Source organism: Agelaius tricolor, unplaced genomic scaffold, assembly GCF_023055355.1.
Source record: "Agelaius tricolor isolate 1412-34295 unplaced genomic scaffold, bAgeTri1.0.p SCAF_4, whole genome shotgun sequence".
Lineage (NCBI taxonomy): Eukaryota > Metazoa > Chordata > Aves > Passeriformes > Icteridae > Agelaius > Agelaius tricolor.
This window is the reverse complement of record NW_027269264.1, coordinates 24,541,772-24,568,118: the sequence shown is the minus strand read 5'-3', so window position 1 is coordinate 24,568,118 and position 26,347 is coordinate 24,541,772. Positions and strand designations below refer to the sequence as shown.

Genomic DNA, 26,347 nt, shown 5'->3' with positions numbered 1-26,347 from the left:
TCTTACCGATTAAATGCTTGTAATTATTTTGCACTGTCTTCTCATCAGCTGATACAGTTGTTAACCTGTAGATCACAGACCTCATGTAAGACAGAAGAGGAATTTAGCTGAGTTCACGCTATACAGTAATGAACATGGTGTAAATTCTTTCTGTTCTCTTGCAGGGTCAGAGATATGTTGACCGATGTCATCAAAGGTGCTTCCAAGTAAGGACTGCTAAATTACTACAGATGATGTTTTTTCCCATATTTTGAATAAAGAGTGGGACACTGCTCCTTTTCCTCCTAGATCTTTTTAAGATGATTTTTGCCTGATGATTTAAGATGATTAAATTTAAAGCATCCAGATTTCATGAGTGTGTGGATTTAGAAGTTTCTCTCTGAGATACATAATAAAATGTTGCCTTTTAGAAGGTTAGGAAATTGTTTAAGGCAAAAGATATTGAGAGACTTCAAAGAACTTAACTAAGTACCTTGTAATTATTTGCAAGTACCTCTTATCTGAGAGGAGGTAATTTCACTGTTCCAAATGATGACATTCCACTAAGACTCATGTTTCTTGTTTTAAAAAGCAAAATAGAACTTCAGAAAATACTTTTACTGTGATAATGACATCTTTGGATCTGGAATAAACACCAGGTTGGCAGTGTAAATATATTTTCACAGCAGCAGTCAAGGAAGTTTTTAGAAATTGAAGACTGATGCAAAAAGTCTACTGGCCTGAAAGTGGTCTTACACAGTCATGTTGTTCAGGTGCTTTTGTAAAATGATGTAAGAGAGTTCCATCAGGATTATATTGCAGTTTGTTTTTCTGGGAATGACTAGAATATCAACATACTTCCTTACACAAAACTGAACACAGTTATGTTTTCTCTGGTTTTTGTCAGATTTTCTTACTTGATTTCCTTAAAGGTTTGCACTGTCATAGAAGTGATGAATCCTATCATTTTCTATGATAGTAGTGTTTTTGTAGTGTAAGGAAATAATCAAAAACTTTTTTTTAAGTTGATAAGAATGGCTGCTCTGCTAAAACTTCTCATGCTGTGAAGCGGCATCTTGCAATGAAGTGGCATCTGCCTCTCCAGCATTCTCCATTTGAAGATGTTTTTGTTTTGTCCTCTATGGAAATGGTACTAGCTAAGGCCAACTACTGCATTTCTGTAAGTGCTACTTGGTAGCATTCCTTATTATAGTGGAAAAAAGCTTTCGTTTTTATCCAACTTTGTGTGTAGTAGCCTTTATATAAAAGACAGACAAGAAAAAAAAAAGACTGAAACACTTCTCCCCTCCATTTTTTCTCTAATTCCTGAAGATGAAATATAACAGATTGCTGCTGAGCTAGAAGAGAGCCCGATGAAGTTGCCAGGGGCAAAGACCTTCCCTCCTGGATCATCTGTAGCATAACTTTTCTGCTTTGATAAATATGTTCTGTTGCCAGCATCTCTACCATGTTTCTTAACTGTTTTCTTTTTTCTGTTCAGAGACAGTCCAGTGGTGAAAGGAAACTCTATTTTTGCTTTAACTGGCCTTGCAGTTGCTGTAGCCAAATACGAAAGCAGCCTTTCTTCAGACACTGAAGGGGTGCCTGAGGTGAGTGAATCTGGTAGAGGGTCCTTTCTCTTTGTGGAATACAGAGAAGTAATATGACCAGGTGTTTGGCGGGGCTGGTAAGTGCATGTGAAGTACTTTACATTTTCAAGTTCAAATTTCATCATACTCAGTGAATGCCATCTGTCAGATTCTGTGGTATTGAAGCAGGTAGAGTATGCATGTTCCTTGTCACAAGAAGCATAATGTCTAAATGGTCATTTATTTGGCCATTTTGACAGATGAGATAGAGGTCACTCTATGGACACTGAGCCAGCCAAACTCTTTTTCATAATTTCATAATTTTTGGCTCTACTGAATAGTACTTGTTCAAAAGTAGTGTCTGGAGAGCCAGCACTGACAAATAAATGATGCTACTTACACTACATAGGAATGACAAAATAATCTCATTCATGATGGATCACAGCTGGAACATCATCAGCTGAGCTTCTATTTAGGCAGAACTTGCTCTAAGAAAAAATAATGATGACTATTTGCGTTTGATTTTTATAGACGGAACCTGATTTTATTCCTGTGAAACAATGGATTTCCATGGTCACAGAGACCCTCTTGAGTATTGTGAATAGCCGCTACCAGCCTAAAGGTCAGGTCTTCCCATGGTTCTACCAGGTATGTGCTGTGGTACTAAAGGCAAGGCAATATATCTATATTTCATACCTGGAGTTCTAATAATGAAATTTCCTGGTTCTGTTTGAGCTATAGTAGTTGGAATAGGGGAAAATCAAGACTCTTCTTGCTCTTGTTAATTTTCTTTCATTGTACTTTCTGTTTATATTTGTGTTTGCTTTAAGTTTTTGTCTTTATTATCAAAATGGTAAAAGCCACATGCAGGGAATGTTGGATTGCAATGTATCTGTGCTGCTGTTTGCTCTGTAGGTGTTTATTTTAAATTCCTCAAATGCTGAGTGTTGTTGCCTTGAAAAGGCATAAGAGAAAAAAAATGCTATCTTTTGTGTATTTTTGTGTTTTTCTAGAAATCTTACTCAGGTGAAAATACTGCTAGTATTATAGCTCGAACCTGTGCAGCCACAGCTTTGTCTCTCCTGGTGCCAATTTTCATTGTATCATGCAAGGAAAAGATTGAGGAGGTCCTGAGTATGCTGACTGACAGGTTACCCGGGAAGCCAAATGCTGACGAGTCTCAAGCTGTTCAAATCCACATGGGTCTCGGTTTGGGGATGTTCATCTCACGTTTATATGAAGAAAAAGTCAGGTGAGGACTGCCATATTTAATGTAGTTGCATAGGTAACTTCCTTTTTCTTCATGTGGCCTTAAGATCTGAGGAATTAAAGTATTTACAAGTCATAGGCAAATGATTCTTGAAGGGCTTTGTGAAGTTTCTTAAATGGTGCCTCTTATTATCAGTTTTCCCCCCCCTCCCCCCACAATTTAGCCCCCTCCAGAGCTATCCTAGGTATTTTGTCATTCCTTCAGGATAAGTGACTAATTTTCATAATATCCTAAGGTACAAAGTGCAAAGCAGTCAGCTAGAAGAAAAACAGACATTCTTTTAAATGGGACTAGTTACTCTGGAAGACATAGTTGTAAAATAATTCACAGCCCTCATTGGTTCCTTTGTAAGTGGTGCTCTGGACATGTGACAGTGTTCACTTACATCATGTGAGTTACAAATGCGAGGATGGAAGTAGTGTAATGAGCTGTCTTTAAAGCATGCTGTTACAGCTGTGTTGGCAGCACACAGGTATTCTGAAGTTGTTAGAAAATGCTTCCTTTCAGAAAGGTTGGCCTCAGTTGCAAATTTCTGGTGATTCCTGAGAAATTAAAAAGTAGGTTTGACTTTATAGTCCTCCAGAGTTTTGACTACTAGGGATTTTTTTTTTCTTGTATACCCATTAAAAAAATTTTAATTAGTATACAAGCACAGGTACCAAACAGATTTGATTGTCATTGTTAATTTGCTCAGTGAAACTAATGTTTCTAAGGCATCTGATTTTGTTAAAACTGAAGCATTGCTGAATTCTAATCTTCATGTTTTGGTGTCTTGATGCCTTGCTGCCACTGACCCAGTCACATAATTTGGGAATGGACTACCTTTGGATGTTTAGTCAGTGGGACAACTGAGCTACATACAAGCATTAAAAGGACTCTTAAAGAGAATGAAGTTACATCAGCCCAGTATTTTGGAGTATATGAATCAATATTTTGGGGGTTTGTGTTTGTTTCATTTCTGTGGTGAGGGATGTTAAGTGAATACATTTTTCTAACCATTTCTTGCAGACTAGTTTTATTCTTTCACTGCACTGCATGGTTTGAAAGCTTAATCTTACACATTCTTCAAAGCATTGTATTGCAACAAATCAAAACTCATAGGAATGTAGCTATAGCTTATATCAGATTATAGGTCTAGTTTCCATTAAAGATGTCCAGTTCATTATGAAAATTGAGTATATGTTTTATAAGAGGGGTATACATATAACATCTTTGGAGTGAGATATAAATGCGTCTTTTTTATCAGTAAGTTAGGCAATGAGGTGGAGAGAGATTGAGAGAGCTAATAGTGTGAAATGTCATGAATTTTCAGCTTATGAATAGTTACACATCTAGCTGAGGTGATGTTTATCAAGTTCCTCCTCCTACTGTCAGGCATTGGATCTTTTTTTTTTGTTCCTGTTTTGGTTTGGTTTCGTAGTGATTTACCTGGTCAACAGATGAATTTCGTTCTGATGAAATCCCTGGATATGTTGGAGAACTGTTGCTTTGACACCAGTCTGGAGTACAAGTGAGTTTCCTTTATTACTGGTGATACTTTATTTTGAACTATACTTTTTAAATTCACACTTTCTTCCTTAATTCTACACAGAAAGGTATAAGGATAGGACAAGGAGACAGCAGGTTCTGAGTACTTGCATATAATCACCAGCTCAGGCAGGCTGGAAAGGCCCTTTGGAGATATGCTCCCTAAAACAGAGTCAGTCACACATTGCTTAAGTTTTTACAGTTAGAACTTGAATCTCCTTAGACAATAAAACACATGTCAGTTGCCATGAGACAGCTAACTTAGCATGGCAGGATGTTTCTTCCACAGTAATCATTTCTCTTTCAAATCAGGGAAGGAACTGCAGTATCTTGAGTGGCTCAGTGTGGGTGCATAAGGTTTTCTTTCAGTTTGAGCATTTCTCTGCCCAGCTCTTCACTGTTCAAAAGAAACAGCAATAATTCCCATTTTCCTTTGCCCTCCTTTCTCCAGTGCACTTTCTGAAAAGCTCTGAGGAGTCATAGCTGTGCACCATTGGGCTGTGAACCTGCACAGCTTAGTGAGGATTTCTGTTGCCTTTTGAGTGGCACAGGGTGAGGCACACAGTACACAGAGACTCTACCAGCTGCACCTCTTTGTCATGCCTATTGCTGCTGGTTTGTGCAGCCTGTTAGCTGGAGATCAAAGCCTCAGAGAAGAGCCAAGCCAGACTTTTCCGGCAGCAAGAGGTTGCCAGAAGAATATGAAACAATGGCAAGCAGGAGAGGGAAGATTGAAGAGAGGGTTTTTTGAGCTGTCTGTGGGTTTTAAAGGTTTTTAAAGGTGTCTAGTACAAGTTCTCTCTGTGAGCAAAGAAGTAATGTAGAGCCGTAAATGTTGCAGAGTTGTCCAAGTTTTGCATTTCTACTTGTAAACTGCTGTTCCAAAGGAAGGTCCTTTCCAGCCTTTTCATCCAGTGTGACAAAGGCATGATCAGCTGTGAGGCATGAGCATTTTTACCAGTGTTTCACTCCTGCTAAATCAGTGATTTTCTTTTACACAAAAAACAAGCTGACATTTTGAGCATAGGTCTGCTGAGCAGTGCAGGTGTGGTAATCAGTACTGTCCAGTCTCAGGCTGCGCCCAGTGGAAGGCAGGACTCCCTGCAACCTGATGCTTTGGCAGTAAAACACTTAAAATGTGCTAGGAAATCTGAGCTATCATGTAGATGAAATGTACCTAATACTCATTTTATGTAGCTCACAAATAAGATAGCCAAATGAGAGCAATTGTTAGTTACAAAAAGTGGAGCAGAGAACGTGAAGTTTTATTCTTGCTTTAGTGTCCAATTATGTTTTAAGTCTTTATTAACAGTGAATAACATAAAATACTATAGCTCTAATGAGAAACTCTATTTTCTTTCTATGTAGTTTTGTCAACAAGCAGTAGTCTAAACTTGAATTTAGAACTCTTGTATATAAGCCATGCCCTTGTTTTATTGGCTAGTCATTAATTCAGATATACCAGTTGCTTAAAAAGGTTTGTTTGGTCTTTGCTGAAAAAAATATCACTCCCAAGACACCCCTCTGTGTCTTCTAGCCATGCTCAATCGTCTTTAATCCCCAGTTACTGCAAAACATTATCTTAAAAATATGACTGAAGTTATTCTCAGATGTCTGTTTTTTACCTACTTGAGTAAAAGCAGCAACTTTTTTTTTCCTTGCCATTTTTAAGTTGGATAGGAGAATGCCTAAGATCCTAGCCATGTTCAGTTGACTGCTTGATGCTTGCTACAAGCAGTGTCAGGGAGATGTGCACAGGGGAAAAAAAATCATCTACAAATAAGAGCAACTGGGGATGTGTGCCAGTGAGAGATCATGTTGAGAATGAAAACTGATGAAATAAGTGTCTGCTATGTTTTAGTATCTCATGATGGAAGCCAGAATTGTTTGGAAGTTTTCTGACAAACCTGATGACTTAGAACTTGTTATGGGAGCACATATGCAGAATTTAGTAAAAGATCTTTGGTCCAGAATGGAATTTCTGAACAAAAATCTGAAAGAGAGGTGGAGACTGTGGAGATGTATGTGCCAGCTGCCCTATTAAATTATGTCCTTTGAAACTATGTTCTTGTTGCAATTTTAAGTATCCTCAGCATCAAACAGTTAGTTGTGCTGGATATGTCTGCCCTGATGAAGCTGCTCCATGCAAATTTTAGTACAAGTTAGAATGCACACCTGACCGTTCCTGTTAAGAAATGCAGGTGAATACCTTAATTTCTTACCTGACTAAGAAAGCTGTCTTAGCAGTTCTCTGGCTTAATGACTAATTTTATTACTTTTGCAAGTGAAACAGCTCTTGAAGGAGTCTGACAGCAGCAGATGCTAATACACTCATTGAACCTGCAATTAGTATGTTTAATTGGGATTTCCTAGTTTATACTATCAGGACACACAGAAATTTGGATCAATACTTCCTTTATACTAGTTTATGGCATTTGTTGTTGGGGCTACTGGTTCTTCAGAGACAGAAGGAATAGTGAGGCTGTATGTGTAGGGCTTACTTATTATTTAAATAAACACTTTCTTCTTATGCTCTTCTTTCGTCTGGTGTTTCTTGAAAATGATGTGTGAAATAAAAACCATTTGCAAAATTGACTGTGGTAATAAATTATCTACAGGGCTAGTTATCAGGCAAGGCCAAGAGGTCTTCTTACCCACAAACTTTATTAGGGTTTAAGGGGAGTTTAGAGCAGCCAAAGCACACTTAATCTTTTCTCTTTTGTTTTCTCTTAAAGCACTGGATGTATTTTAGGAGTAGGACTTGTTCTTTCATTTATGAGTCACAGTAGCCAAACAGAATCACGAGTGCATGTTTCTGCTTCATTGCGAAAACTCTACAAATACCTGGACAGCAGTGAGGACCAAAGCAGAGGAGTCCAAGAGGTATGACCTATTTTATCACAAATTTTAAGTCTTCCTTTTATTTTGTTTCTTCTCTTTAATAATTACAGTCTTTTTGCTGAAACTTTTTTTATCTGTGATACTGGAAGGCTTCATTTCTGCTTTTTCTTTCACAATATATGGGTTTAAGTCTGCTGGGAAAAAAAATGATAATAACAACAATAATGAGAATAGAATAATGTGTAATCTTGAAAAGACATTAAGAAACTGCCTGAAAAGATAACAGACATGATCCTTTAAAGGTCTTCTTTAATTCCTTAACCCCAAATAAAACTGTTGAAAGTTGGATCATGAGTAACTATGAATATGGGTCTCTTACATACAGTTGTTTACTGCTCATCTGATCTACTAAAAGCAGACAACAAGTTACTCTCAGAGAGAACTTAAATGCTAATACTTCGTCCTTCAATATGCCTTCTGTATATTTCTTTGAAATTTTGTGTCACTAGCTAATGTGAATTCTGTACTTGTGCATGCTGCTATGGTCCCATTTCTTTTTCTTTATGTTTTGAACACTTAAACTGAGCCCTGCATTTCAGGGAGTTTTTCCCCAGGATATGTCCTGTAAGTTTTGACATGGTCCATGTACTTAGCCTATAACTCTGCTGAGGTAAAACTCGAGAATGAAAACTGATGAAATTCAAATAGTTTGCCACAGAAAACAAAAATCAGAACAAGCAGATGTTTTGCATGAGAAAAGCAATGCTGTCTGTACATGATATATGTAAGACTGGAGCAGCTGAGCAGTTGAGTTGCATAATCCTCTGTTTTTCCTACAGGAGTCAATAGAGATTGATAGGATTATACTTTTCCCCCTGTTGGTAGTGTTCTGAAAGCTCTTTATTAAACATCTTCATAGATGGAGTTTTATTTTTTTGGCAGTACATGTGTGTTGAGGATTAGCCATTTGAAACTTACGGTTCATGCATTAAAATTACTTACAGCTATGAAATAATTTATGTGTCCCCAGAGATCTTCAAGTGCATTATCAAAATTAAACTGAATTCAATACAGCAACTTCTGAGATGAAAGGCAGCAACTGTTTAACATCATGGGGCAGTTTGGGAAGAAAAAGAAAACCTACCCTTTGCAATTAAAACTTCTGTAAGGATTTGTAGAGATGAGTAAAATTTGGGCAGCACTCTAGGATGAATGCTACTATATGAGATGCACAGGAGGCTGTTTCAGAACTGTAGGTGATTTGCATATAACCCATTGGCCTGCTGCAGCAAAATGTACAATCTGCACATTACTTGCTAGAGGTCAAATTGATGTAAATCCTGCACAGTAGGTAGGTGCTCTCTGCTTCCCTCAGAGTCATGTGCTGTTCTGCTGCTTAACTTTGGTACAGAGGAGGTTACAACAAAGCACACTTGCTTTGTTGGTAGTTCAGACTTCACTTATTCTCCATGGCAGAGGAACAGAAAAGCAATGTTGCTGGTGATTCCTTCTGCAAGGATAGGAGGCTGGTGTTGTGGGATGTGTGTGAGATCTACGTGCTCATTTTCTGGCCTGGGGACCTGTGTGATGGGAGCACAGCATGCTGAGTATGCTTACATAAATAGTGATCAGATACTTGTATTTAGAGAATCGCTACATTTGTGTGGAAGGTCAGGAGTTTGACCTCTGTAAAACCAGAGGTACTTCAAAGCTTTAGTTGTGTTTGTTTAACACTATTAGGGTCAATGAAGAGTGTTTCAGTGAGGGAATAAATATCTGAAAGTATAAACTGAAAATGTTACATCTTTTCTGTCATGCTGGCACATTATTCAGTGTGACCTTTGTTTACAGTGAGCTTGATTAGAGACTAGTTAATGGAATAAAATTTTTTTCAGGTACTTGCCTATTCTGTGGCCTGTTCCTGTGTCTCTGCTTTCAGTGTTGGAATCATAGAAGCAGCTGAGGCTGAAAAGGCTATGAGCAAGCTACGGACCTTAGCAGAAAATAATCAGCAGGTAATAATTCTGTATTTGGGGTTCGCTTTAGTTTTCTTTCTCTCTTTATCTATTTAATATTGGATACTGCTTTTCCCGAACTGTAATTCAAGACAATTATGTTGCTCCACTTTCATCATTAACTAATATTGATGAATATATTTTGCATACCGCACAATTACTAAGATTACCACTTGATTCATTAATGCATATAGCAATTACCAGACAGTGAAATAAAAGCAAGTTGCATGTGTTTGATTGCATTTAGAAGAGAAATTGTTACATTTCATGTCTTTAGTCCCTGTATCTTGCCATTTTTTGTCTCTTTTATAGCATATTTCTATAATTTCTTTTTCTTGTTGGGAAAATACATCAACTGTGCTATTCTGAATTTTTGCTGTGCCTGAACCACTGATAGTGCATAACCATAAACATAGCCACAGGTTCCTACAGGTGTGTGTTTCATCCCTAGTGTCCTAGGGTACCCCTCAAATTGCCAAAAATAATATCAATATTTTAGTGCAAGTTCTTTTCTGGTTAATGTTTGCCAGGAAATGAAGGAGCCAGGGGAGGCAACCATTTTGAATCAAAGCCTGCTGTTATATTAATCAATTGTTCAGAATGTTTATCTGAAAAAATAGGAAGTCAGAGCTAACTACCTGTGCTAGAGCTTTTTATCTTCATGTCAGAAAATCTGCTCTAAAACCAAAGCTCTATGTGTCAAAGATTTAATCTTAGAAAATCCCATGTCACTTGAAATAAAGTATCTGGTATTCTAGGCAAAGATTTTTGGGAAATAATAAATATGTGAGTAATGTTTCAATAATAAATGTATAAAAATACAGATTCCTTTGTAAAATCTGTTTTAATGAGTTCTTTTTCACCTTACAGACCTACAGTTTTGCTTTAGCTTTAGGTGCAATAGTACATGGATTGTCAGCTTGTGGTCATGGGAAAGCTGAAGACCTGAGTAACAGACTAATGCCAGCCTGGATAAAAATTGTGCTTGCAGAGGTAAAGGAGTTTCTATGCATATCCTGCTTTTTGTACTTGTTTTGTTGGTTTAGGGTTTTTTTGCATAGGTGAGGGTAGAGGAGGTGGGGAAGGGATGGTGTACAGTTTAAAATTAACAGTAAAAACATAATTTTCTTTGCTTCTTGCAAGGAGTGATGTTAGGAAAAGTTAGGACTATCTGAATATGCTGTTTGATATTTGGAAGCAAGAGGATAATTTTGGGCTGTTTGCTAAAGGAAAAAAATCCCTGTTTCTCTTCAATTTGGATAATTTATGAGAAATGCTTATCTCAATGAGGTCTTAATTTGGACATGTTCACTAATTTGGAACAGTGCCCAAGGATAAAGTCTAGGTTATTAAGTGAAAATGTCTTGTGAAATCAGGTGCTGCTTGTCAAAAAAGAAAGAAAGAAAAAGAAGTGTGATTATAGTGTCTTAGTCATTAAAATTATTTCAATTTATCTGGAAAAGTTAGGTGTTCCAAATCAAACTCTAAACTTACATATTAAGATTGCAGCTAAAGGTAATTATCAGTAAAGAAACTGGTTTTGAGTTGAATTGCACTGGTATATTTTGTGGAATACAGATTGTGCTAGGAAAAGAAATGATTTGTCAATCCATGATGATTTCAGATTTGGAGGAGTGAGGAGGAAGCTCATTCCTTAATTCATAAAGCTTTCATTCATCAAGAGAGGGATTAGTATTATCTACCATGCTGGAATCTGATCTGAAAAGGTTATTGGGATTAGAGGTGTGCTAGTGATAGTAGTCATTTTTTTTAAGTTGGAAGAACAAGCATTTAGTCCTACAGTAGTGTTGTGTCATCACATTGGCTCACTGGTCCTGAATTATGCTTCCAGGGTTCTCCAACAATGGAGCGTCTGGCTGCTGTCAGTGGGCTGGTCGCACTGGTGGGCTCTGAAGGAGCCATGATACAGGTCAGAATATGCAAGCAAATGGTACCTTAATCTCATGGAGAAATAGAAGGCAAGATGGGATGCATGCTTCCCATTCCTACAGCAATGGCTGTAAACCAGGACATCACATTTTTGCAATAATTCATGTTTGGTACAAACCAAGCAACATTGAATTGCAATGCGTAAAATGGGACTTGTTCCTTTGCCTTCATATGGCCCATGTGCAATGCCACTGGGGAAAAGTTTTCAGCCCATGTAAGCTTTCTCCTTTTCTCTCTCCCACTCCCAGAGAAAGGCATGAGTGCAAATGTAATCTGTTTTCAGAAATTTTTCTATTTGTGGCTTCTTTTTTGTCTCTTACAAAATTAACCTCTTTTTCTCTTGCAGCTGAAATCTGAGAGCATTCAGTCCTCACAGTTTCAAAGTAAGCTGAATGAAGTGATCAGAACCCTTACACAGGTAAGAAGGTAGCCTCTATTTCCTCCTTTGGATAATGCACTAGCATACCTTCACACCTTGCACAAGCAAGACAAGTCTGTTTAAAAGGAGCTACGTAAAGTTTGTGTCCAGCTTGAATGAGGCAGTGTAGGGAAATTTGTCTAACTAGTGCTTTATTGTCTCAACAGATAATTAGTTTCTCTGAGCAGATTGGTCTTCAGACAAATGCAGCAAGACTTCTGGGACGTCTTCACATGTCCTGTTTGTCTTCTACCCAGAACAGAGCATCTGGTAAGATGCTTTATTACTGCTTCTTAAAGAACATGTAGAAATAGCGCATCACTAAAAAGACAGTGAGGAACACATGAGATAATGCTAACATTTTAGAAGTATTTTCCTAGAACAGATCTTCTCTGGTTAGCTGTGGCCGATACATTGCTAACTTTAAGTGTTGTTTCAATATCCATTGGTAAAGTAAAGGCTGGATAATTAATAATTAATGAAATACCAGTAACAAGCAAAAGCTAATGAAGTTGAAGCTGTTTGCTTTGGTGTAAACTAATCTGGGAACCAAAAATACAAAATGTAGATGAACATCACAGAGAAAAGTCTTTCAAAGTTTCTGCTCTTATGTATTCCTGCATGCACGCATTCCTGCCTAAGGTTAGATAGATATGAAATGTCTCTGCTCCATTAGACTTCTTAAAATTTTGAAGCACTCCCTTTCAAAGCCCAGCTTGCAGTGCCCAATGTATTTTTAAGGAAGTTCGTATCCCTGGCTTTTCAGTTGATCTGTGAATTTGTTTTTTCAGATCTGGCACCTCTCACCACCAGAAATGTTTAGCTTTCCTTAAAGGTGAAAAGGCCAATATGTCCATCAGTCTTGTGGTCTAAATACTCTGAGTCACCTACAGAATCAGTTAGCTCAAACACAGCTCAGTTTGGCCTTTAAATTTACCTGGGAGCAGAAGGCTATAATTTTGCTGATGATGTTTTAGAATATAAGCAGTCTTTTTATCTTCACAGTTCCTCCAGATTTTGGCTACTTACCTGTAAACAGCTTTATCAGGGCAGCCATTGACTTTGTTATTGAAGGGGGAAAGAAAGGTAAGGATCAAACTACAGTATTACTCTGGGTGGAGCGGTGGCCGGTTGGAGAGAAACGCCCAGGCTAGAGAAATATTGTCCAGCCAACCTCCAGCCAGTCAGGCACTGCCTCGACTCGTAGCCAAGGCCCTGTGCCTAAGCGATGTTATGCTTGTGGGCAGATTGGCGCGGTAAGACTCCAAAGGTTGCAGGCAAGAAAAGAAGAGGCGACTCTCAGATTCTCTGGGTAAGGGGTTTTAATGAGGAGAGGTGTGGAGGGTAGGGGAGGAGAAATCCGAGAGCCCCGAGGCCGGGAAAACCTCGGGTTATAAAGGGAAGAGGAGGGGCTTGGGACAACAAATCAGAGGGGAGGTGAGAAAGATACATTTGAGATTGACAACGGTAAGGGACCAACAGGACTCGGTTGGGGGTAGAGCTCTGGCCCCTCAACCAATCACCCGACACCCTAGCCAGAAGCTTCTGGAAAAAGAGGCAGGGGTGCCGAGTGATAGGCAGGCAGCCAGGGGAGGGGAACAAACAAGATACATTAGGTAACCATAACAACTTGGGAGGGGTACAATGACTGGCATAAACTGGGACCTGGGCAGACCCATCAACATAACTATGGGGGGAGAACTGAACAAACACAAAGTGAACCGCAACATCTGGGAAAATTGTTATGGCTATAAAAGATGACTTTAAACACTTGTTTTTATTTGCTAAGAGAACTTTTCTAAGTACAAATTTGAACTTCGCTAAAGTGAGGTATTTAAAAAAGAAATTTAATTACAATCAAAAAGATAAGTTAATATTGTGTAGTTAGGACTTTAGTTTTCTCCACCTCATTTTTGACTTTTAAAACCCTTTTCTCTTCTCTCTGTTGGTGAGATGATGTTTCTTCCCTATGAGAAGGAAAGTCTAATAATTTTTAAGTGTTAGCCTGTATGCTCAGTTAATACTCCATCATCAGACCGACTTTATGCTGCCCCTTGTTTAAGTGATGCTGGATTAAGATTCTCTGTAACAGAGTGGTATTAAACAGATTACTGCTGGGATAGATGCAAAGAGGCCTGAAGAAAGTATGGTCTTACATGAGGAAGCCTGGTAAAAGAGATGTCTCAGAGTAGTCTTAAGGAGCATAGAGAGGATTGCTTCTATGTGGAGTTAAGTGAGCTCACTGCTGTCCTTTGAAGCAAGCTTTGCTTTAAATGGTGGTTAAAATGCCTATGTTTTGATTCCAGGAGGACTGCGTTAACTTATGTTGACATAAGTTAACATGATATGTAGCAAAGGTTAGCACTTATCTGACTGTTCTTTTGGCCTGCATCTACAAGATGAGAAACAAAAGCATTGTCAGAAAACTGCTGTTCTTCCATTAAGAAATGCAAAAACACTACCTTACAAGATGAGGAATATCTATAATTAACTTGTAAATTTACTCAAGAACAAGGGACCAGAAAGTTTCTGTTTATTACTAACAAAAAACAGTTTGACAGGACATTAAAAATGTATCTGTTCATTATAAATGAAATGGCTAACTCTCAGATGCAAAAGGAAGTAACAGTGATTTTGTAACACTTTTCAGTTCTTTACTAGAGCTTGAACTTCAGTGTAGTGTTCACATTCTTTGCTAAGCTGTTCAGCCAAATATGTGTGTATACAATTCAGACTCTGAATCTTCTGTTCTAGGCCCTGAATCTGTCCCAGCTGAACTGGTGAAAGTAGCACTGGCACCCATTGCATTAGTTGGAGAAAACCATCAGTATCCCCCTGTAAACTGGGCATCCATTCTTTCTCCTTTGATGAGGCTGGACTTTGGTGAGAGTAGTAGTTTTCTATTAAGACTTTTGTATTTGTCATAAGAGTTCTTTACTAATGCTTTTACAAACTTTGGAGCCCTCTTCAGGGCTTGAAGTTAGTGCAGTGGCTAGTTTTATTATGCTTTCAAGACTGACTTTTTAGTGTTTGCAAGTATATATTTGTCATCACCATGTGGATACTGTTTAACTGAAGAACAACTAAAGATCAGAGCTGAGAAGTCCCGTAAAATGTTGGTGAAAGTGGCCTGAACATTTCACTTGAACTATTTATATAAGAGTGCATCATAAAACTCCAGTACTTGTATCCTGTTATCAGTAACTGGTAAATGCTTGGTCCAATGCCCGTGTTAGAGCCTGCATGCCACTTTTTCACGTATTTGAACTGTTTGGTAGTTCATCTAGCTGTCACTAATTTGAAATGCACTTTCTCCTAAATTACACAGGGTAATAATTTTCAAAATAGTCAAAAAAGATTCCTCTACTGAGGTCTACCATTCTTATGAAGAGCTGAAACTTGTTAAATGTCTGGAGAGTTTTTTTTATTCCTGCTTTTCACTTAGGAGTCTTACTTTTGTAAATCAAGGAATTTTCAGAGGAAACATCTATTTTGTGGCTGTTTTATATTTCAGACAGCATCATAGTCCAGGAATATTGACTCATTTTCCCTTCTGTGGATTAAATATAGACTTTATTTGGCAAGGAGGAGGTTTTTTTTTTTTAATTTTTACTTTTCTTAGCATTCCCACATTTTTGTTCCTGAGTGAATTGAAATAACTTGAACAAATGCTGATACTTCTTGCTGAAAGTGCATGAATGTAAAGAAGAGTCTTCTAATATGTATGTGTTAAAAAATGTATGTGTTATGTGTATGATAAAATCCTTTAAGTAGGATTTTTAGAAAAATAAGTTGTAATGCTCTAGTAGAACAATAGCTCTCCTTTATTTTATGAGTTGAGAACAAATTTAAAGGGAAAATATTTCTTTATAACTTAGTTTGTTTTCTTCTGTTTTAGGTGATGAGTTAAAACATCTCTGCCTTGAACTGGCAGTGACACAGGCCCAGTCATCTCAAAATGCAGCTATGCTTTTAGGGATGTGGGTGGCACCTCCCCTTATCTACAGTCTCAGTGTACGTATGTCAGAAAACTTGTGGAAGTTCAGCACCTCTTTCATATAAAATTCCTCAGTGACAATGTTTAGGTGTCTCACCAGAAAAGGATTACTGGGTTCATAATTCTTCAGAAATACCATTTAGTGAGTATTTATAGTGAGAGAGAGGTTATTGTGGGGCCTTGAAATTCAAGGCAGACTTAAGACCTGCTACACTCGTTTTACTTTACTGCTTAAGACCTATAGTGCTGATAAACGGGAGACATAAAGCATGGCATGTAGGGAGAAAAAGTATCTTTATTTTTACCTGCTAAATGTCTTTAAAAAAAGGTCCACCCTAATCTGTCCAAAAGCTTACCTACTTTTTCTAGCTAGGTCTCTTGATCTAGCTAACTAGTAAAAAAAGCTATGTCTTGAGAACCTTGCCTTAATTTTGTAGATACCCAACAGACTAACCTACAGTATAATCAGATTTGGTCTTATCCTTCATTGCTTTTCTGTTCTTCTGGAATTGAAAGGTGGATTCCATGGTGCAGTATGTTAAATTCCCTGAATCCCACAGAATACTTGACTGCAAATTTCTGTTCCTTTATCCAAATTCAGGAGCAGATTCATGACAATTCTCAGAAAATTAGTTGCTTGTTTCTGTGATCTCTTCAAGGAATGTTTTTTGTTTTAATTCATTAGTCTTAGATATGCAAATATTTGCTGGTAGTTTTAAGGTACATAATTGGTAAAGTACCAAAAAAAGAGATTTTATTTCTGACTACCACTTTTCCAGCTGCAGTGGGAATTTGAGGTCACAAAATAAGATGAGCCACAGAGAACTAAGCTCTGCATTTTGTACAGGTTATTAATTCTTCTTCACTAGCTAGCAATATTCATGTTTCTATGGCTATCATACTTCTGTCACTGACTGTCTAGACAGTCTATATGCTTTATGTAAGAATGCAGTGGGCGCCATGTAAAAATATTGCCCTGTCCATATGGGGATGTGATGCCTAAGGTTCATTGAAAGTAAGTTCTTCAGTTTTTAATGAAAACAGAATATTGACATGTTTGAACTCTTTTTAATTCAAAAAATTCATGACAAAAAGGGAAGAAGAAAAGACCTGAGAAATATCTATGACTTAAAGTGCTTTTATAAGTCGTGTTTGAACCACTCTTTTTATAATTTTATCCAACAATAGTTCAAGGTCAATGAAGAGCTAGAATTTGAAATGGAGCAAAAATTTTTCCTTTTCAGATGAAAACTCAGAAATATCTTTTCATGTCCCTGTCCCTGTGGATGCAACATGTTGCAGAAGACAAACTGCAGTCTTTTACAGAAGTGCTTCTGATACAACAATTTGAAGTGAAGAACCGCACGAAAAACCCAGAAATTTGCCAGTGTGTTCTACAGGGGCTCATCCAGGCAATGAAACTTCCCAACCCTGCCCAGTTTTGCTGGAGCTTTTTGTGTCAGGCTGTGGAGAAGATATATGAGCTTCTTCCAAATGAGGTTCAGGTGAGGAGTATGAATGAGGTGTATGAACACTGCACTAGGTATTTTTTTAATGGTGGTAAGGCCCATCTTTTTGCACTGATGCATCAGATTCAAAACATTAATTAGATGTACAATTTTTAATTATATTAGTTAAAATAACAGCATAATTTCAGTTTAACTTATTTTTGGTTATTTTAGAATATGATGTTGTGAAACCAATCTAACGTGCACTCCTCCCTCATAAAGGATTCAGTAATGGAAAATTACAGTATTAGTACCGAAATAAATTTTAATGGAAGAGAAGTGAACAATGAGAAGGCTTTCTTTTTCCCCACAGAGGATTCAGTTTCTCACAGTGATTTAAAGAAGCTATTTAGCTACAGAAAATACTTCCAAAGAATGGCACTTTGCCATTAAAAATAAAATAAATTCTTTAAAAGTATTCAAATACCATTGTTTTTGTATATTGATGTACGTCAAATTCCTCAGCAAGTACAGAATTTCTAAAATAGATTAGGTGAGGCTAGAAGATAGATTAATTATTCATCATTATCATTAACAAGTTCCTAAACTCACCAATTTTTATAATGAAGAAAGCCAGAAATAGACATGCATTTAATTTTCTGTTTGCAGAGAGGTGAACTGGAGATGTATATCGATGTAGCCAGATGTATTTCAGAAATGGGTGATTCAGAGATCAATCGCATTGTCCAGATCCCCAAGGTAATTATATTTAATTATGCTCTTTTATCACCAGATCATGTGAAACAAGCAACCTTGTAATTTCTATTGTCACCAGACTATTTTAGCTCACTGGGAGCATTTAATTGTTTTACTTGGCATGTTGGTAAGAGTGTTTTGGATTTAATCTGCAGGCAGTAGAGAGTAGCAGAAGTGATAAGAATCCATGTCCCAAACTTTCTCAAAGAGACTGAAATACTCATGATTTCACCTGGCACATTTGAACCAGAGAGTCTTAACTAATTTGGTGAGGTGGGGGGTGGGGGTTGGCCCCTTCTCTCAGGCAGCCAGTCCCAGACAGGATGAGAAGATGCAAAGCTGCACTCCTGTCTCTCCTAAGCTGCACCAGGAGAGGTTTAGGCTGGACATAAGGAACAACTTCTTCACAGATAGTGTGATTAGACCTTAGAATGGGAGTGCCACACTAGAGAGATGGTGGAGACAATGTCCCTAGAGGTGTTCAAGGAAAGACTGAATGTGACACTCAGTGCTGAAGTCTTGTTGACATGGTATTGTTGAATCATATGTTGGACTTAATAATCTCATAGGTCTTTTCCAATCTAACTGATTCTCTGATTCTGGGAATTACTTCTCTTAGCAGAACAGGAATGGTGTGAACCAGAGTGGTGTTATATCTTCTAAATCTCAGACCAATGATGCAAACAGCAGACCACTTGGTTAATATTAGCAGTCCTCTTTGGTTAATATACCCACCTGCTTGAAACTGGACTATAAATGGATCCTGGTGACTAGCTGTCCTGGAACTGGTGGATCTGTGCTTCTGTTAAAAATGTGAAGTAACTGACTGAAAAACCTTTCATTCTTGACTTTATGTTCTATATTTACATTCACACGCAGAATGTTTCCTGGTGGACAAGATGACTGAGGATGATAATGGAATAAAAAAAGTTTTTGTCTTGTAGCTCACCAGTGGAATCAATTAGCAGTGGAATTCTTAGCAGCTGAAATGCTAAGGAAGTGACCTGTGTGGAAGAACTTGATGTTTTCAGATCAAGCTTTTAAAAACAAACATCTTTGACTGAAGCCCCCTGTTCTGTCTGCTATGAAATTCACTAGAGCATCAAGCATTCAAATAGGTTGTGGAAGCTGAACTGTCATTTCCTTGTATTTTTCACTTCTTATTTCACACTGGAAAACATAATTTAAGAAAACCTCTTTTTGTCACTACAGTGTATCTGTCTTGCAAGAAGACTTGAGTGTCCAGAACTGTTAAGCTGGCTCATTCCATTTCAAAGGGGAATGTAAAATTTAAAGCAGTACGAAAACAAGCTGTACTGAGTTACTTCGCTGGCCTATTTTGAACAGTGTAAAGTTCAAGTAGCATGTACAGTCTTCTGTGTAATATGTCTTGAGGAAAATTAAGCCTACTAGTTATTCAGAGTTTCTTAATTTTTTTACAAAGAAGGCAGAATTTACTGTTCCCACAAGAAATGTACCTTTAAATTTAACTTTTCTTTTTATTGCATTTGCAGAACAATATGGAGAAGGCCACGTTTGTGAAAGTGTATTTAGTTTCTCAAGGCAGATTGCCTCTGACGAACTTGAGTGCCGTGATTCATATTGTGGCAGGATATCACCAGAAGGAAAATATTTTATGGATGTTCTTGCATAGTTTCTATCATGCTCGCATTGTGAGACATGAAAATACAGGTAAAATTAGGCTTAAAGAAGAATCAACAATGCAATCAATAGATATTTATGAATCTACACTGGTTCCTTTAAAATAATTTTAAGATGATTTAACCAAAGTGTTTCCAAACTTTTCCATATTAGAAACTACTGTCTTCAGAATTCTTTTATTATTCAAGTACTTGTATCAAACTTTGCATTTATGTTTTACTCCAGTTACTTCTTTTTCTGTGGTCCAACTACAAGTCATTTGTCTCATCAATGTGGTTTACAGACCAGAATTTTAACTAGATCTGTATCTCCCACTCTTTTTAGGATAGTGTTACAGATGTACATAGTACATCTGTACATCTCAATACTGCAACTCTGCTAACCTTCTGACCTAAAATCTGACTTACCAGTATGTGACACAGAAGGTGGGGGATGTTCCCATGAGACTGGTTGAACTAGGGACATAACTTTCTTTCCTGAACTCCTTGCACTGATTTAACACAGGAAATAAATTTCCTTTTTTTTCCTCCTCATAACTATACCAGATAGTCATCTGGTGGGTTAATGATTTGGGCTGGCTCAGCTATGGGTCTGACAAAGTATAGGGGCTGATGCAGGAGAAGTAGGAGAAACACACAGGAAGATATGGAAGAAACAAGAACAGAAAGATACAAGAATGAGGTCTCATTTTCATGGCAGAAAGGTTTTTGTCTGCCTGTGTTCACTGAACAACTTCAAAGCATTATATTGCCAGATGCTTTAGCTGCCAACTGTGTTTGAAGAACTTCAAGTAGTAGTAAGTTTTACTTGAGTGAAGTGAGGATTCTTTGGGTAAAAGAGGAGACAGCATGAAAGGAGGCACTTGTATGTGGTCTTGGTGGTGAGCTTCTAGGTGGTAGAACAGATTATGGATAGCAGAATCTGAATCAATGAAATGTCTTCCATCCTTGAGATGAATTAAGGGCTGATTTTATTTTCATGCTTTGACCACAGTTTACTGACCCTCTCAACACTGTAGGACCATTTTCACAGTAATTTGCACATTGAGGGAGGCTTTAGGATTCTGTAGCAGTCATATGTGCATACTTGGTCCTACAGGCTGTCATTATGTGAAATAATTCTCATTCAGTCTTTTGTTTGTAGTTTTGTGTTTTGGTTTTTTTTTTCTTGCTTTTTTTTTTTTGTGTGTGTGTCCATGTGTTCAATGTGTTGCCTGCATTATAAGCAGCGTTTCTGTACTATTTAAGGGCTTGTATGTTTTCTGTCAGTGGCAGAATTAATCAGATGTGGTAGTGGTGTTAATGATCTTTGTTCTTCTACAGTTGGTACTTTCCTGCTATAGTGATTTTCTGTGCTTGCTTTTTAATGAAAAGCAATGCGTTCTAGTATTTGACATGAGTCAGTCTTCTTTTTCTTTTTCTAGGAGTTCTGAAAAGAATGGACTGGCTGTTAGACCTGATGGGCTACATCAGAAATGTAGCATGCAAGTCAATACCCTTACAAAATGGTGATCTGAAAGAGGTTGATCTGAAAGAGGTAATGGCTGTGAAAATTATTTGGTGCAAGGACAGAAGGAGGTTCTGATATATTTCACATTTTTCTGCAGTAATAAGCATTATTCCCCATGCTTTGTATTTTAGAAGACTGTGATCTCACCACCACAGAGAAGATCTTCACAATTTTTGTGAATGAATGTGTATTTAAAACTCTTACTTTAAAATAACTTTTATGTTTAAGTTATGATGGAACCTTAAGGCAACTAAAGGAAATAATTCCTTAAAATTTACTGTATTTAGAACGATTGAAGGAAAATTCTGAATTCACTAATAGAACTGTCTAGGCAGGTCAGAACTGTGTAGTTTCTGGTTCTGAGAGGGCTTTGACAGTTTTAAAGAAATTATGTTGTTCACCAATTTTAGATCTTCTGTTTGAGGACATAAAATAAGCTGCTGCTTAGATCAGAAGGGCATTAATTATATTGCTGCAATATTTCCCAACCATTTATAGCAAGGATCACAAGGGTGACCATCTCTGATTTCCCTCAACAGTCAGGTTGCTGTGAAAAAGTTATTTCCCCATTTTAAGTGAGTTGTAGATCAGCTTTAATCTAAAAGATGATTTTAGAAGAGTGTGATTTTACTTTTCTTTATGTGGACATTTTAGTTTGAATTTATAAAGAGGCTTATGCTCTTCAAAGCATAGAAGGATATTAAAAACTTTTTAGTTCTTGCATTTTGAATTTTGCCTGAATTTTTAGATGATTGTTTTTAAGAGCAAGTCATCATCTGGATTTTGGTCTTGGGTTTCTTTGGTTGGTTTCTTTTTTGGATGAGTTTTTTGTGGTTTTTTGTTGGTGTTTTTTTTGGGTTGGTTTTTTTTTTTTTGGTGAGGTTTTTAATTTTTTTTTCTCCTTCTGTATTATTCATTTAATGAAGTGCATTTTTGTCTTTTCCCTGTTTAGTGCATAGATTTCCTCGTGTGGCTGTTTGCAGCTTCTGTTTTGGCCTGGGCTGACCATGGTGCACCATTACTGCTTGGCCTCAGTGCTGACTGGTCACTGTGGAAACACCACATGGTATCACCAGAATTATATGAGGAGCACATTGGCAAGCACCCCACTGACAAGTTTGCTGTGCAAGAGACTCTCACTCTCCTTCCAAGTAGCCTTTCCCTTTTGCTGGCTAAAGAACCATGGAAAGAACAAACACAGAAGGTAAAATTGCATGTAGTGCAATTTTAGTAGCATCTCACTTTACATGAGAAAGCACCCCATTTTTGGTAGTCACCTTGGATCTTAGATAGAGCAGTTATTTCCTCTATATTTTATTGCATCTCAATTGTGATCTCACTTTATTGTTAATCAGATATGAAAGTAGTTTCTTAAGTAAAATTTGAGAGTTGCAAAAAAAATATAAAATTCCAAAGCTGGGAGTCAAACTCTTAAGAAAATACAGCCAGGAGAAGAGAATTGGGAGCTGCTGGTAGCAGGTCTGTGTTTTAAACACTGAAAGGATCCTCTGCAGCTGGACACACCAAACTGTAAATTCAGAGCAATCAAAGATCTTCTTCACAGTTTGCAGTATGTGTCATTTATTTTGAAGTATGAGTTGAAAATAAATGTGGAAAATTGGGCCTAATTTGGCAAACCTTCTGTGCAATTCGTGTAGTTGCTATATGTGGAAGTACTGTTTGATTGATCTATAGATTATAGATTGATCTATAGATTAATAGTTAGATAATCTATAGATTAATAGTTAGCTGTCTTGTGCAAACTGGAATCTCTTGAGAACTCTCTGAGCATGCCTCTGTGCTCAGAGTTACCCCTGAAGTCAGAATTCAGAATGTCAGAGGAATGCAGGGGTGAGCTGTTAGTATGCAAGTGCCTAATTAGGTTTTAAGGAAGAATGTGAGGCCTTGCCCTGAAAATCATCCTTATGAGTTTAAATACCATATTGTCATCCAGGCACCCTGCACTGCCAGAAAAAAATAACAAAAAATGAGAGAGGTCAAAAGAGGAACAAAGGCAATAAGAGTTCTGAAGTAAAACATTTGGACAAGAGACTGATAAGAAAGAATTATATTAATAGGTTAAAGGTATGAACAGGCAAGATGGAGGGAAGCTGTTTAATGTGCCTTCTTCTTACAAAGAATTATTGCTGACATAATGAGAAGGAACAAAGGGAGTTTCAGATCCAACTATGGGAAGAATTGCGTTGACAGGGAGATGTACTCAAGGGTGTTTTGTTTACTTTGGGCAGAAGCTTCATTGGCCACTGTCTCTGATTAGATAACTGAATATAGCAGAAATCAAATGTTGTCTGTCAAACTGAAAATAATTCATCATGTTCTGATACAGAAGCTTTTTAAATTCAGATTTTTTTTTTTTTTGTATTTCTATCTTCAGTTTATTGAATGGCTGATCAATATGATGGAATGTCCTAAGGAAGCATTATCAAAATCTACCATGGACCTGCTGAAAGGTAATATATTTTTAATTGGCCCTCATTTTTCTATAACAGACAGAATAGATCAAAATTCAGTTGTTATAAGGAGTGAGATTTTGTCTTTGAGGTAATTATCACAGGTAAGTTGACATTATTGTCTGTAACACTTTACATTTGCTGTTTCATCTTCCAATGCTCATGATGTAGCACTTAGGGTCCAAAGGACTTAGAGGTACATCTAGTACACAAGCTTATTTCATTGATAGATCTGTCTGTTGTTTTTGAAGTTACCCTTAAAAAAAAGATGCATCATACTATTGGGAAATCCTCTAGTGCTAGAATACAAATCACATAACTTAGGTGCAAGTAAGGACTGCGCTGTGTGGAAGGGGTAGGAGGTGAACTAGGACAGCCTAGTAAAGGGGTCTGAGAAAAAAGGAAAGAGAAATAAGGATTGCTGAAAAGATGCATGAAAAGAAAGATGGAAAGTAGACAATATGTTGAATTATGGTAGGAGTTGCAGCCCTAGCATGCATCCTATTGCTTATTTACATGTGTAGGATCTGTGCAAGTAATTTTAAGAGGACACCACAAATATTTGCAAGTGAGGTAAGTGCATTTGTGCTTCTCTCCATGAACACAATGCACTTCCTTTGTACCATCTGATTTGTTAGACCTAAACGAGGCTTCTTGAAATCCGGTTATTGAGTTATTTGCATTAGTAGGGTAATTACCCTTGTTTTGATGTCTGCAGTTTTAGTCACTCTGATAAATTCCCCTGTAATGTCTGCTAATCTCCACCAGAAGCAATGCTAAGGGCTGTTGGAGAACCTCTTCTGTACATCAGAGAGTTCTGATACTCACCATATATTGTCAGTATGCCCAGACTTATCTCTATAAGTCACTGTTCCCTCTGAGCTTCCCATTTTTTTCCTTTTGCATACTAGAACATGAAACTTCCTTCTGAATAACTAGACTGTGACTAGGTTGGTTACTGGATTTTGTCTAAACACATGATTCTTTCAAATTGAATTAAGAAATCAGTGAGTTTCATTTCCAATCAGTGAATTGAGCAGAGGACTTAAGATTTTGTGCTTCTGTTGTTCCCAGTGCCTCCTATGTCCTGGCTTGCATTATTGCTCATTGAATTTGAGCTTTCTGCAATGTTGGTTGATCTGTGTGCCTAAGTGATAGACTAATTAGAAGATGATGTGATATGATTTCAGTAGGAGATGTGCTACAAAGCAGAGGAAGGGCTAGTACATCACCACAAGTGAAGGAATTATTAAAAGAGTCAGTAAAAGGAGAACTAAACCTATACCTGTGCTAGTAAAATTACTAGGAAGAATACTGTCGCATCTTTTCATTTGGACTGCACAATTTAATGTAATTTGTCCCTGTCTTCACAGTTACACTTCTGGCCTTGAGGTCTCTTGCAGAGTTCAAGAAGAAAGCAGTATGGACTAAAGCTTATGGGTGGTAGCTGCACACCATACCTTATCCAATGAAGAAAACTGTCCGTACTTGAAAACATATTATTATTACTCAGGCATCAAGAAGCTGTATTTCAAAGACAATTCCTATCACAAGATTTTTAATTGGGTTTGGATTTTTTTTACCCTTTTGCTTCATCACAAAAATTCCTATGAAAAACAATATTTTGTCTTTAAGTGATGTGTTACTGTTTTGCAAATATGCTGAATCTAAATGAAAAGTACGCATTCAGTTTCAATTGAATTCTTTCAGTGACATCTGGGAACCTCAAGAGCTGGAACGAATATTCCTTTAATTCATGGGAGCTTTGGAGGAATGGCTGAGAATAAAACAAACTAGTAAAATTTGATGGATATAGCGTATTTATTAAAGTATGCTTTAGTGTAACAGACTTGGAATGAGCATTATTTTTGAACTGATAATCCTTCCTTTAGTAATAACACAATGTTCTTGTGCAGTAATGACAACGCATTATGACTATATAGTGTGAGCAGGGTTTCTGAAGAGGGGTGGTATGCATGTCTAGGTTGCAATGGCTTTATAAAGATTGCTGAAATGAGTCAATAATCCTGATGGCTGTTGTATTTGCAGCTCCAGGACAGTTGCCATTTTCTTTCCACTTGTAACTGTTCTTGTCTCCTTGACACTTCTCTGCACATAATGAGAATTTTTCCTCTGCCTCTAGGGAAAAGGGACAATATAGCGACTCTTTTCCACATTTATCATCTTAAACAGATTAGCCCCTGCTATTTTCCTTATTTATTATCTTTTCTCCTGAAGGAATAGAGACTTTTTCAGTTTGCAATCTTGCCAAGACAAGTATTACAAGAGATTTTATATTTAGCAATCCTCCTTGCTGAAGTAGACAAAAATTAACTGAATATAATTGGGCACTGGTCCCTAGTGTCTTTCAAAACAGTACTGGTAAGAGCATTGTTGATTTTTGATCAGGAAATTATATTCCCATACATCTAGAAGACACACCCCCCTGGAGGAGTTATCATATTTTCAGGAGGACTGATAACATTTCCTCTGTTAAAGAAATTCTCCTCTGACTTCTTGGTCACTTGGTCTGTTCAGCCTGGAGAAGAGGAGGCAGAGGAGAGCCCTCACAAACTACAATTTCCTTGTGAGGGGAAGAGGAGGGGCAGGCACTGAGCTCTTCTCTGTGGTGACAGTGACAGCACCTGAGGGAATGGCCTGAAGCTGTGTCAGGGGAGGTTTATGTTGGATATTCAGAAAAAGTTCTTCACCCTGAGGGTGGCTGGGCACAGGAACAGCTCCCCAGGGAAGTCACAGCACCAGCCTGACAGAGTTCAAGAAGCATTTGGACAGTGCTCTCAGGCACATGGTGTGACTCTTGAGGTTGTCCAGATCCAGGAGCTGGACTTTGATGATCCTTATAGCCCCCTTCTAAATCTATGATTCCATGACTCTTTCTAGGATTTTCTCATCCA

The 26,347-nt window shown here is 37.6% G+C and overlaps 1 protein-coding gene across 1 annotated transcript in view; it reads left to right on the top strand.

Annotated features, from left to right (window-relative positions):
- Window positions 1-25,239, top strand: part of FOCAD (focadhesin) — a 90,698-nt gene extending 65,459 nt beyond the window's left edge. The window contains exons 25-45 of the mRNA XM_071424926.1: window positions 165-206; window positions 1,481-1,589; window positions 2,100-2,216; window positions 2,582-2,820; window positions 4,259-4,348; window positions 7,101-7,248; window positions 9,102-9,221; window positions 10,092-10,214; window positions 11,074-11,151; window positions 11,518-11,589; window positions 11,757-11,859; window positions 12,595-12,675; window positions 14,344-14,472; window positions 15,488-15,603; window positions 16,831-17,091; window positions 17,704-17,793; window positions 19,305-19,482; window positions 20,876-20,988; window positions 21,914-22,165; window positions 23,357-23,432; window positions 24,806-25,239. Of these exons, the coding sequence (XP_071281027.1) occupies window positions 165-206; window positions 1,481-1,589; window positions 2,100-2,216; window positions 2,582-2,820; window positions 4,259-4,348; window positions 7,101-7,248; window positions 9,102-9,221; window positions 10,092-10,214; window positions 11,074-11,151; window positions 11,518-11,589; window positions 11,757-11,859; window positions 12,595-12,675; window positions 14,344-14,472; window positions 15,488-15,603; window positions 16,831-17,091; window positions 17,704-17,793; window positions 19,305-19,482; window positions 20,876-20,988; window positions 21,914-22,165; window positions 23,357-23,432; window positions 24,806-24,879 (2,611 nt within the window). The 3' untranslated portion in view covers window positions 24,880-25,239. The remainder of the gene's footprint in view (window positions 1-164; window positions 207-1,480; window positions 1,590-2,099; window positions 2,217-2,581; window positions 2,821-4,258; window positions 4,349-7,100; window positions 7,249-9,101; window positions 9,222-10,091; window positions 10,215-11,073; window positions 11,152-11,517; window positions 11,590-11,756; window positions 11,860-12,594; window positions 12,676-14,343; window positions 14,473-15,487; window positions 15,604-16,830; window positions 17,092-17,703; window positions 17,794-19,304; window positions 19,483-20,875; window positions 20,989-21,913; window positions 22,166-23,356; window positions 23,433-24,805) is intronic.
- Window positions 25,240-26,347: the final 1,108 nt, after the last annotated feature.